At 43.3% G+C, this 11,708-nt stretch overlaps 1 protein-coding gene across 5 annotated transcripts in view; it reads left to right on the top strand.

Moving 5' to 3' along the window:
* The window catches only part of add1 (adducin 1 (alpha)), a 113,209-nt gene extending 101,783 nt beyond the window's left edge, over positions 1-11,426 (top strand). For 4 of the 5 annotated variants that reach the window (XM_085974200.1, XM_085974302.1, XM_085974250.1 and 1 more), the window contains one exon: positions 10,934-11,426. In XM_085974200.1, coding sequence (XP_085830326.1) covers positions 10,934-11,286 — 353 coding nt within the window. In that variant the 3' untranslated portion in view covers positions 11,287-11,426. Of the gene's footprint in view, positions 1-5,646; positions 5,681-10,933 lie in introns of all 5 variants that reach the window. The other variant, XM_085974421.1, reaches the window with a different exon arrangement.
* Positions 11,427-11,708: the final 282 nt, after the last annotated feature.

Below are 11,708 nucleotides of genomic sequence, written 5' to 3' on the forward strand. Positions count from 1 at the left end.
TGATGTGCTTTGACTTAACAATCAACTGCGAGGGGATATCATTTTTGAGTATTGCTGACTGAAATAATCAAAGCACAGTCCCAAAATATAAGCGGTCTAAAGCGTGAAGAATATAATAATGCACACCCTCTTGTTCATTGCTGCTATTGGATTACACCTCTGTCAGAATCTCTAGCCCAGCAAAAGCAGTTGAGGCTGAGATTGACTTTTTTTAGGGGGGGGGGGGGGGGGGGAAACGCAGCTGGCTATATATGTGGTTAGGAATGCTACCCAGGATATAATAGACTCTATGTGGCTGGAGTGGCTGGGCAAAGAGGGCAGGACAATATAAAACAATGGAGATATTAAGGTAGATGAATAGTCCACAACTTTGCTTAATTGGAGTCAAAAACAAAAGAAATTATGTATTTATATAATGCCATCAAGACATCTCCAAGTGTTTTACGCACTGAGTTACAGGTTTTTTTTTGTAGCTTAGTGATTTTGTTGTTTTGACATGGTGTGCTTGGGAGGACCGACGGTTCTCAAAGCTCTCCACCACTCGCCTCATGTCTGGCTCTGTTGTAGACTAATTGATAGAGATTGATTGCTATAATTAGTCAACAACTCCATTATCATTATATCGTAGAAGGCGAACTAGGTGGACCTTGGTCTTGTTTCATCTAGAAAATCCTATGTTATGTAGACGAACAAAGCAGCCATTCTCCATAAACAACTTTCCACAAACAGCAATTAGAATGAAAAGGTTTTTTTGGGTTGGTACTGGTTGATGGAGGAATATTATTAGCACATCAGAAGAATGCTCTACTCCATTCAGTAATTCCATTGGGGTGTTTAATGTTCACCCGACCCACTGAAACCGGCAGGCAGAACCTTACTTTAATGTCTCTTCCATAGGGTATAACACTGATAATGGAGCATTCCCTCTGTACTGCACAGGAGTGTCAGCCTAGATTATTCATAGAAACATAGATAGGAACAGGAGTAGGCCATTCGGCCCTTCGAGCCTGCTCCGCCATTCAAAGAGATCATGGCTGATCATCCAAATTCAGTACCCTGTCCCTGCCTTCTCCCCATATCCCTTGATCCCTTTGGCCTTAAGAAATATATCCAACTCTTTCTTGAATATATTTAATGAACTGGCCTCCACCGCCCTCTGTGGCAGAGAATTCCACAGGTTCACCACTCTCTGGGTGAAGAAATTCCTCCTCATTTCAGTTCTAAATGGCTTACCCCTTATCCTTAGACTATGACCCCTGGTTCTGGACTCCCCGGCCATCAGAAACATCCTTCCTGCATCTAGTCTGTCCAGGCCTGACAGAATTTTATAGGTTTCGATGAGATCCCCTCTCAATCTTCTAAACTCCAGTGAGTAAGCCCAATCGACACAATCTCTCCTCATATGTCATTCCTGCCATCCCAGGTATCAGCCTGGTGAATCTTCGCTGCACTCCTTCCATGGCAAGAACCTCCTTCCTCAGGTAAGGCGACCAAAACTGCACACAATACTCAAGGTGCGGTCTCACCAAGGCCCTGTACAACTGTAGCAAGACACCCTTGTTCCTGTACTCGAACCCTCTTGCTACGAAGGCCAACATACCATTTGCCTTCTTAACCGCCTGCTGCACCTGCATGCTTACCTTCAGCGACTGGTGCACAAGAACACCCAGGTCTCTTTGCACTTCCCCTTCTCCCAATCTATTGCCATTCAAATAATAATCTGCCTTCCTGTTTTTGCCACCAAAGTGGATAACCTCACATTTATCCACATTATAGTGCATTTGCCATGTTTCTGCCCAATCACCCAACCTGTCCAAATCGTACTGGAGTTTCACGACATCCTCCTCACAGCATACCCTCCCACCCAGCTTTGTGTCGTCTGCAAATTTGGAGATATTACATCCAATTCCCTCGTCCAGATCATTAATATATATTGTGAACAGCTGGGGTCCTAGGACCGATCCTTGCGGTACCCCACTAGTCACTGCCTGCCACTCGGAAAACGACCCGTTTATTCCAACTCTTTGCTTTCTGTCCGCCAACCAGTTCTCTATCCAAGTCAATACCTTGCCCCCCAATCCCATGTGCCTTAATTTTGCACGCTAATCTCTTGTGTGGGACCTTATTGAAAGCCTTCTGAAAGTCCAAATACACCACATCCACTGGTTCTCCCTTATCTATTTTACCAGTTACATCCTCAAAAAATTCCAGTAGATTAGTCAAGCATGATTTACCTTTTGTAAATCCATGTTGACTTTGTCCGATCCTGTCACTGCTTTCCAAGTGCTCTGCTATTACATCTTTTATAATGGACTCTAGCATTTTCCCCACTACTGATGTCAGGCTTACCGGTCTATAATTCCCTGCTTTTTCTCTACCACCTTTTTTGAATAGTGGGGTAACATTAGCTATTCTCCAATTCATGGGTACTGTTCCAGAGTCTATCGAGTTCTGAAAGATGACCAGCAATGCATCATCTATTTCTAGGGTCACTTCCTTAAGTACCCTGGGATGTAGGTTATCAGGCCCTGGGGATTTATCGGCCTTCAATCCCATCAATTTTCCTAACACCATTTCCCTACAAATACTGATTTCTTTCAGTTCCACCCTTTCATCAGACCCTATGTTCCGGCATCTCTGGGAGGTTATTTGTGTCCTCCTTTGTGAAGACAGAACTAAAATATGTATTTAATTGGTCTGCCATTTCTTTGTTCCCCATTATAAATTCCCCTGATTCTGACTGCAAGGGACCTACGCTTGACTTCACCAATCTTTTTCTCTTCACATATTTATAAAAGCTTTTACAGTCAGTTTTTATGTTCCCTGCAAGCTTATTCTCATTCTATTTTCCCTTTCTTAATTAATCCCTTTGTCCTCTTTTGTTGAATCCTAAACAGCTCCCAATCCTCAGGATTATTGCTTTTTCTGGCCAATTTATATGTCTTCTCCTTGGATCTTATGCTATCCCTAATTTCCCTTGTTAACCACGGTTGAGTCACCTCTTTTGTTTTATTTTTACGCCAAACTGGGATGAACAAATTCTGTAGCTCATCCATTCGGTCTTTGAATGTTTGCCATTGCCTATCCACCGTCAACCCTTTGAGTGCCATTCCCCAATCAATCCTACCCAACTCGCTCCTCCCATCGTAGTTTCCTTTATTTAAATTGAGGACCCTAGTCTCTGAGTCAACTACTTCATTCTCCATCTTAATGAAGAATTCGATCATATTATGATCGCTCCGACCCAAGGGGCCTCGTACAACAAGATTGCTAATTAATCCTTTCTCGTTACATAACACCCAGTCTAAGATGGCCTGATCTCTGGTTGGTTCCTTGACATATTGGTCCAGGAAACCATCCCGTAAACACTCCAGGAAGTCCTCCTCCACAGTATTGTTACTAATTTGGTTGTGGTGTGGGGTTCAACCCATCCTAGAGTCCATTATAAAAGATGTAATCGAGCACTTGGAAAGCAGTGACAGGATCGGACAAAGTCAACCTGGATTTGCAAAAGGTAAATCATGCTTGACTAATCTACTGGAATTTTTTGAGGATGTAACTGGTAAAATAGATAAGGGAGAACCAGTGGATGTGGTGTATTTGGACTTTCAGAAGGCTTTCGATAAGGTCCCGCATAAGAGGTTAGCATGCAAAATTAAGGCACATGGGATTGGGGGCAAGGTATTGACTTGGATAGAGAACTGGTTGGCGGACAGAAAGCAAAGAGTTGGAATAAACGGGTCGTTTTCCGAGTGGCAGGCAGTGACTAGTGGGGTACCGCAAGGATCGGTCCTAGGACCCCAGCTGTTCACAATATATATTAATGATCTGGACGAGGGAATTGGATGTAATATCTCCAAATTTGCAGACGACACAAAGCTGGGTGGGAGGGTATGCTGTGAGGAGGATGTCGTGAAACTCCAGTACGATTTGGACAGGTTGGGTGATTGGGCAGAAACATGGCAAATGCACTATAATGTGGATAAATGTGAGGTTATCCACTTTGGTGGCAAAAACAGGAAGGCAGATTATTATTTGAATGGCAATAGATTGGGAGAAGGGGAAGTGCAAAGAGACCTGGGTGTTCTTGTGCACCAGTCGCTGAAGGTAAGCATACAGGTGCAGCAGGCGGTTAAGAAGGCAAATGGTATGTTGGCCTTCGTAGCAAGAGGGTTCGAGTACAGGAACAAGGGTGTCTTGCTACAGTTGTACAGGGCCTTGGTGAGACCGCACCTTGAGTATTGTGTGCAGTTTTGGTCGCCTTACCTGAGGAAGGAGGTTCTTGCCATGGAAGGAGTGCAGCGAAGATTCACCAGGCTGATACCTGGGATGGCAGGAATGACGTACGAGGAGAGATTGTGTCAATTGGGCTTATACTCACTGGAGTTTAGAAGATTGAGAGGGGATCTCATCGAAACCTATAAAATTCTGTCAGGTCTGGTCAGACTAGATGCAGAAAGGATGTTTCTGATGGCCGGGGAGTCCAGAACCAGGGGTCATAGTCTAAAGATAAGGGGTAAGCCATTTTGGACTGAAATGAGGAATTTCTTCACCCAGAGAGTGGTGAACCTGTGGAATTCTCTGCCACAGAGGGCGGTGAAGGCCAGTTCATTAGATATATTCAGGAGAGAGTTGGATATATTTCTTGAGGGGATATGGGAAGAAGGCGGGGACAGGGTACTGAATTTGGATGATCAGCCATGATCTCATTGAATGGCGGAGCAGGCTCGAATGGCCTACTCCTGCTCCTATCTTCTATGTTTCTATGTAACGATCCAGAAACAAGAATGCAACCAGTTGAGCCAAACTGAGACACACAAGAGCAATTAGGTGTGAGAAAAGGCCATTTTAGTCCATCGGGCCAACTCCACCTGAGTCTGTGGATGATTATTCAACCATAAACTCGCATCAACACTTGTTTCCTACTTTAAGGAACCCGCAAGTTCTTTTCCCTCCTGTCCATGGAAAAAAAAATCGAGCAGTGCTATTAATATCGCTAACTCTCAATTTCCTTCACATCGATGGGAAAGTATTTGTGTAGAACTGTCCCTCCGGAGATTAAGTGGGTTAGACTACATTATAGAATGGATTGTATGTGGGCTGTGGACGGAACTGGCCTCGAGGGCCGTCTGTCATTTCATGCATTACTTATAAAAGTTGTTGAGCAACAGTCTTTTGCAGGCTAATCTAAAGATTTAGGAGAAGGGTAATAAAAATCCTCTCTTGGCCTCAGTTTGATGTACAGTACAGAGTGTATGAAACCATGTTTTTAATCACCCAAAATGTATAGACGTATTAATTTAATTAACGATCCAGCTTGGGTTTTGGACCAGAATAAAAGTGCTTTACATTGTTCTGGGCTGTGGTTAGAATTATACTCAGTGTTGACAGTAGTTGATTCTCTCAAAGCTTATGTGAAATGGTGTAATCTGATTTATGTATCTGTGTACCTTCTGCCATGTTAGAATCACTGTCCTGTTGTAGTTTTACCATTCACTGATCTCATCTGATTTCTCTGTTCTGTAAGAATTGTATATTCTGTTCTTTTTTTTTTGTTTAACACAAACGGCTGTTATGAATGCATAGATTTTTCTTCTTGTGCTTTTTTCCCCTCCACCCGCCTTCCTGTGGCTGCATTACAAACAGGAGCTGGATGTGCTAAAGAGTACCTGTTACCATAGTAAGTATTGTGCATTCATGTACAGAGCTGCTTCAGTTAACCCTGCGAGACTTGCGTGCATGGCTTCCAGCTTTCGCATTCCTGTTTCCACTTCCATTTCCTCCTGGTTTATAGGCTCCATTAAGCTGCAGACACCTTCCTGAAATTTTTAGAAATCTGTTTTACTTCACCCCTCGAAATGCTGCTGTTTTCTCACAAGGACCAGCGCATACTCTCCTTTTCTTTTTGGTAAGAGAGTGCACATCTCTCCCGACTATCAGATAAGTTTCCAGTTTTCATTTTATCTGCACGTCTTGTATTCTGACAATGAGCATATACCGTTCAAAGGAATTTGTTAACGTTTAATTTTAAATCCTCGACACATCTTTGAATTGCGTATGCTGTGAAGGACGAAAGTGATAAATCCCCCACTCGGTGTTCAGTAAGTCTGTTATACGGTAGACGCACTAAGATGCTGAGTATTTTACTATGTTTCTGCGATTCAAGCTCACTTTTTTAATATAATTTTACGTGTCTACTTAAAATATAGTGTGCAAAATTTCAGGAATATGAACAAAATACTACTCAAATTGCCTAACTTTAAAGTGTATAAGTACCGTAAGTAACTGACTAAATCCGGTTTTAGCAAATGGCCGCAAAGCTCTCTAACCCGTTTACTGTTCAAGCGATGGCTTCTTAAAGTTTACTGCTATAAAACCTAAATACATACAGCCTAGAAATTACTTGCCAATATTTGCCATCAAATGCCTAATGTGTTCAAATGATATTCCTTTGTCCCTCATTTTAACAGGAGTTAACTCATTTAAAATGAATGGTTTATTAACTCCATTAAAATAGTGGGCAGAGGAAGGTCATACATGTTTATTCACTAGACTTGTATGAATTAAAAGTGCAGTAATTGAACTTCAGCCCTTTGTGTGAAAAGTGGTAACTAAAGCAAGAATTTCTCTTGATTACAGTACTCTGTGAGCTTGCCACTGCTCTATGCCAAAGCTGCTCCTCCCTATATTATTTTTCCTTTGTCCTTGCCTCAGGCTAGAGCAAAGCTTGATATCCTTTACTGTGAGAAAATATAGAGATTTACTTTATGACCAGAGTTGTGAAGAATGCCTATTGGACAAGCTCTGAGGTTTGAATGCTTCGTAGCAGTGGCATTGTGCTGGCGGGATGGATGGGGAGACAGGAGAAAGAAGTAATCTGAGCCAGTAGACATTCTACAGTGGAAGGCAAATTCAGAACTGATGTCAGGAAGTTCTTCACACAAAAGAGTAACAAACACACAGGCTGGCAAAAACGTCCAGTGTATTTAGGAAATAGCTGCTTGCTGTTTTGGGACACTGTTGGTTTGTTGTGGGTGGGTGAGCTATCATGGACCGATTTATCTTCCTCGCCCGTATCCGTCTTCTGAATAGAATTAAAGCCAGCAGCTTTCAAGAAATGTGGCACTGTACCAGACAATGGGTTGAAATTACGTAAAAATCCTCAAATGCTGTTTTCCGTGCTTGGGAGATTGATTTTTAGCCCTCTTCCGATGACTAATATACTTTCCACAAGTGTAATTTGGCTTAAAGTTCTTTGCAGGGTATTTTTGTGGTGAAGAAAACTTACATTGTAACAACTTTATATTAAAAAAAAATCCCCTATCTCTCTCCCCCCCCCCCCCCATTCATCTAGGCTGGATTTCAACCCAGACCCGACGTGATGTAGTCTGCAGGAGAGGACAAGTTAAAGAAAGACTTGCATTTATATGACCTCAGGAAGTCCCAAAGGCTTTACAACCAATGAAGTACTTTTTTTGAAGTGTAGTCACTGTTGTAATGTAGGAAACGCGGCAGCCAATTTGCGCACCGCACAGCGTGATCCCACAAACAACAATATAATGACCAAATAATCTTTTTTTAGTGATGTTGATTGAGGGATAAATATTGGTCAGGACACCAGGGAGAACTCCCCTGCTCTTCGGAATAGTGCCGTGGGGTCTTTTACGTCCACCCGAGAGGGCAGATGGGGCTCGGTTTAAAGTCTCATTCAAAATACAGCACCTCCGACAGTGCAGCACTCCCTCAGTAGTTAAATGCATTTATCATGAGTCTCTGGGAAGTGATTTTTGAAATTAAATGCATCTATGCTTTTTGCCTTAACTACTCCTTGTGGTAGCGAGTTCCACTCTCTGGGTAAAGAAGTTTCTCCTGAATTCCCAATGGGATTTATTAATGACTCTCTTGTATTCCTGGCCCCTAGTTTTGGTCTTCCCCCACAAGTAGAAACATCTTCTCTATGTCTACCCTGTCAAACCCACTCATAATCTTATTGACCTCTGTCGGGTCGCCCCTCGGCTTTCTCTTTTCCAGAAAAAAGAGCCCTAGCTTGCTCAATCTTTCCTGATGGGTATAACCTCTCAGTTCTGGTATCACACACCTGGAGTACTGTGTGCAGTTTTGGTCTCCTTACCTAAGAAAGGATATACTTGCCATAGAGGGAGTGCAGCGAAGGTTCACCAGACTGATTCCTGGGATGGCAGGACTGTCGTATGAGGAGAGATTGGGTCGACTCGGCCTGTATTCACTAGAGTTTAGAAGAATGAGAGGGGATCTCATTGAAACATATAAAATTCTGACGGGGCTAGACAGACTGGATGCAGGGAGGATGTTTTCCCCTGGCTGGGGGGGTCTAGAACAAAGGGTCACAGTCTCAGGATACGGGGTAGGACATTTAGGACTGAGATGAGGAGAAATGTCTTCACTCAGAGGGTGGTGAACCTGTGGAATTCTCTACCACAGAAGGCTGCGGAGGCAAAGTCACTGAATATATTTAAGAAGGAGAAAGATAGATTTCTAGACGCAAAAGGTGTCGAGGGGCATGAGGAGAGAGCAGGAATATGGTATTGCGATAGAGGATCAGCCATTATCATATTGAATGGCGGAGCAGGCTCGAAGGGCCGAATGGCCTACTCCTCATTTTTCTATGTTTCTATCCTTGTAAATCTTTTTTTGCACTTTCCCCAGTGCCTGTATATCCATTTTGTAATATGGAGACCAGAACTGTGCACAGGACTCCCAAGTGTGAGAGTACTGTGCAATGTGGACATTAATAAAGAACCAATATAAAATATTGGCTTGAGCTTTTCAAAGGAAGTGTGGCCAAGATAGAATCATTTTACTGATCTCAATTATCACTTAACAACTTCCAAAACTGAGAAATTATGATCCAGTTTGTTTAGAATATTTATGTTAAAGGAAACAATACACTTGGGTCTGTACATCTGCTGGAACTAGATCTGATAAAAAAAAATCTGAGGTTCTGAGATCCTTGAGCACTTCCTCACAGGCTAGCTCCTCTATTCTAGTACAATCTGGTGCAGTTCTTCTTGGGTCTTGCACGGATGGCTCAGCTCTCCAAAGAAACAGACTGATAAGTGAAAGGTCTTCTATCTTGATGTGGAACATATCCTCGGTGCTCAGAGCGCCATGCACTTTAAAGGCCAGGTGGAAGAGCTTTGTTTTGTTGTGCAGCTTTTATTTGTTACACAATGAGGTTCATGCCACTTGATTTGGGACCACCTCGTGGGCTAATGTCAAGAGTCACGCTGGGCTCCATGCCAGATGACCCCCCCCCCCCATTCACTGCTCAACAAAATGTTCAGAGCCAAACGGAAGCTGAACTTAATACTTTTCAACAGTATGGTTTTTTTGGGAGGGTTGCTATTGATGAGGATCACTGATCATTATAAGGCTGTTATGATTATAGTTCACATCAGAAGACTGACAAAACACTGAACTATTCCCATATCCTTTGGATATTAAATGATTACTTTCTCCCTTGCCCAAGACTGGATTATTCTTTTCAGAAGCATAGAAAAGGCAGGTAATTTGAGAATTTGTTACTGAGAGAGTGCATTAGTGTTGCGTGATGCCATGGCCAGATGAACGTTTGAGTTTGCAATTCTCCAAGCCGTGATATTTCACTCTTGCATGGTGTCAGGCAATCTCAGTGGAGACTGGGTGCTTCCCCATAGGAAGGGAAGAAAGACCATCATCAGTGCAACCCTCAACTAACTACTGATGTCTGGGGAGATGTTGGAGTGGAAACTCCAAAAATCATTTTATAGGCGCTGCTGTGGAACGTATAGAACTTTTAGATTTCAGACCATTGCAATGCCTTTGCACAGTAGTCTTCGGTGCCTCAGGACCCAGAATGGTTAGAACAACAGCTCGCATTTATATAGCGCCTTTAACATAGTAAAATGTCCCAAGGCGCTCCTTCACATGAGCGTAATCAAACAAAATTTGGCACCGAGGCACATGAGATATTGGGACAGGTGACCAAAAACTTGGTCAAAGAGGTAAGGAGCGATTTAAAGGAGGAGAGCGAGGCGGAGTGGTTTAGTAAGGGAATTCCAAAGCTTAAGGCTTAAGACAGCTGAAGGCACAGCCACCAGTGGTGGGGTGAAGGAAGTGGGGGTTTGACGAGACCAGAATTGGGGGGACACAGATTTCTCCGAGGGTTGTAGGGAGGAGCGAGGCCATGAAGTGATTTGAACACAAGGATGAGATGTTTAAATTTATGGTGTGCTGGACGGGGAGCCAATGTAGGTCATTGAACACAGGGGTGTTGGGTGAACGGAACTTGGTGCGAGTCAGGATTCGGGCAGCTGAGCTTTGAATGAATGAAGTTTATGGAGGGTGGAAGATGGAAGGCTGGCCAGGAGAGCATTGGAATAGTTACAGAATAGTTCTGAACTACAGGAAACTCTCTTTTAACCAGCACCTAAATAACTGGAAATCTCTGTTAACTGGCAAAATTCAGGAGTAGGTTCAGGTAAGTTTTACTTCATATTGAATCTGTGGCTGTGCAACTGGGGTTCGTGCACTTGTTGCTAAGCAACAGGGACGCTTGGTCTGTGGCTGGAGTGCCTGCATATGTTGCTAAGCAACAGGGAAGCCTGGATTTGTTGCTGTGTACGGAGCTCTCGTACCTTTTAAACTATACCTCTCTGTAATCAGGACTTTTTGATAAACCGGCACCACGCCGGTCCCGTTGGTGCCGGATAATAGAGTTTCCTGTAGTTAAGGTTCAAGTAAAAAAGCTACAATTTTTGGTAATTGACCATCTGATATTTTATTAGTACACTTACACGGACTGCAAAGAATACTGTGCTTTACAGCAGGATGACTGGGCAGTCCGAGGTTGTAAACCCAAGCCGAAACTTGCACACTCTCTTGCTTATGTTGTCCTCTCTTATAAATTCTTCAGAATCGCAAGTGGAACAGACATGCAAGGATGACAGTGCTGCAACTTTCCAACAGTCCCTGCCAGAACTCACCCCCGACGAGCCCTCGGAACCGCTGACCTTCCAGACTTCTGGAAAAGAGGAGTCTGACAGCCCAAGCAAAGATCTGAGTCAGAAGCTTGATGAGCTGACTACGGCCGAGCTCCAAGAAGTGCCCTCCCCACCACCACCTGAGCAGGTGCCGACAACACCACCGGCTGAGGAAGTGGCGGATGCAGCCAGCGACGAGTCTCCCAGCAAGTCACCTTCCAAGAAGAAGAAAAAGTTCCGCACTCCTTCCTTCCTGAAGAAGAACAAGAAGAAAAGCGACTCCTAATAAAAGAAGCCTGGTCTTTTACCGGGGGAAGGCACGACGCCCTCATTTCACAGATCAATTCTAATTCATTTCTAGAATGTACAAGGTTGTATCGTTTAGTGTTATGTCTTAATAAAAACCTCCATGTAACGGAATGCAAAGATTCGTCTAGTATAGCTCGATTGGTATTGAAAGTAACAGGACATTTTTGACACACAACAAAAAGAGGTGCTAATCCTTTCAGTGCAGTAGGTGCAACCCAATAAGTGTTTAATCGCAGCATGGTTTGCCACTTTGGGGTTGAGTTAGAAGAATAATGAAACCAGAGGAAGCCTTTTTAATAAGATTATATTGTAATGATGAATTAATTGCTTTGTTGATGTAATATGCAGATATTGTAGTAACGACCTACATTTTACCACAGATGTGTAAGAGACATCCTG

This window comes from Somniosus microcephalus, chromosome 1 (genome assembly GCF_052327205.1).
Source record: "Somniosus microcephalus isolate GS21.2 chromosome 1, FLI_Smic_1.0, whole genome shotgun sequence".
Taxonomy (NCBI): domain Eukaryota; kingdom Metazoa; phylum Chordata; class Chondrichthyes; order Squaliformes; family Somniosidae; genus Somniosus; species Somniosus microcephalus.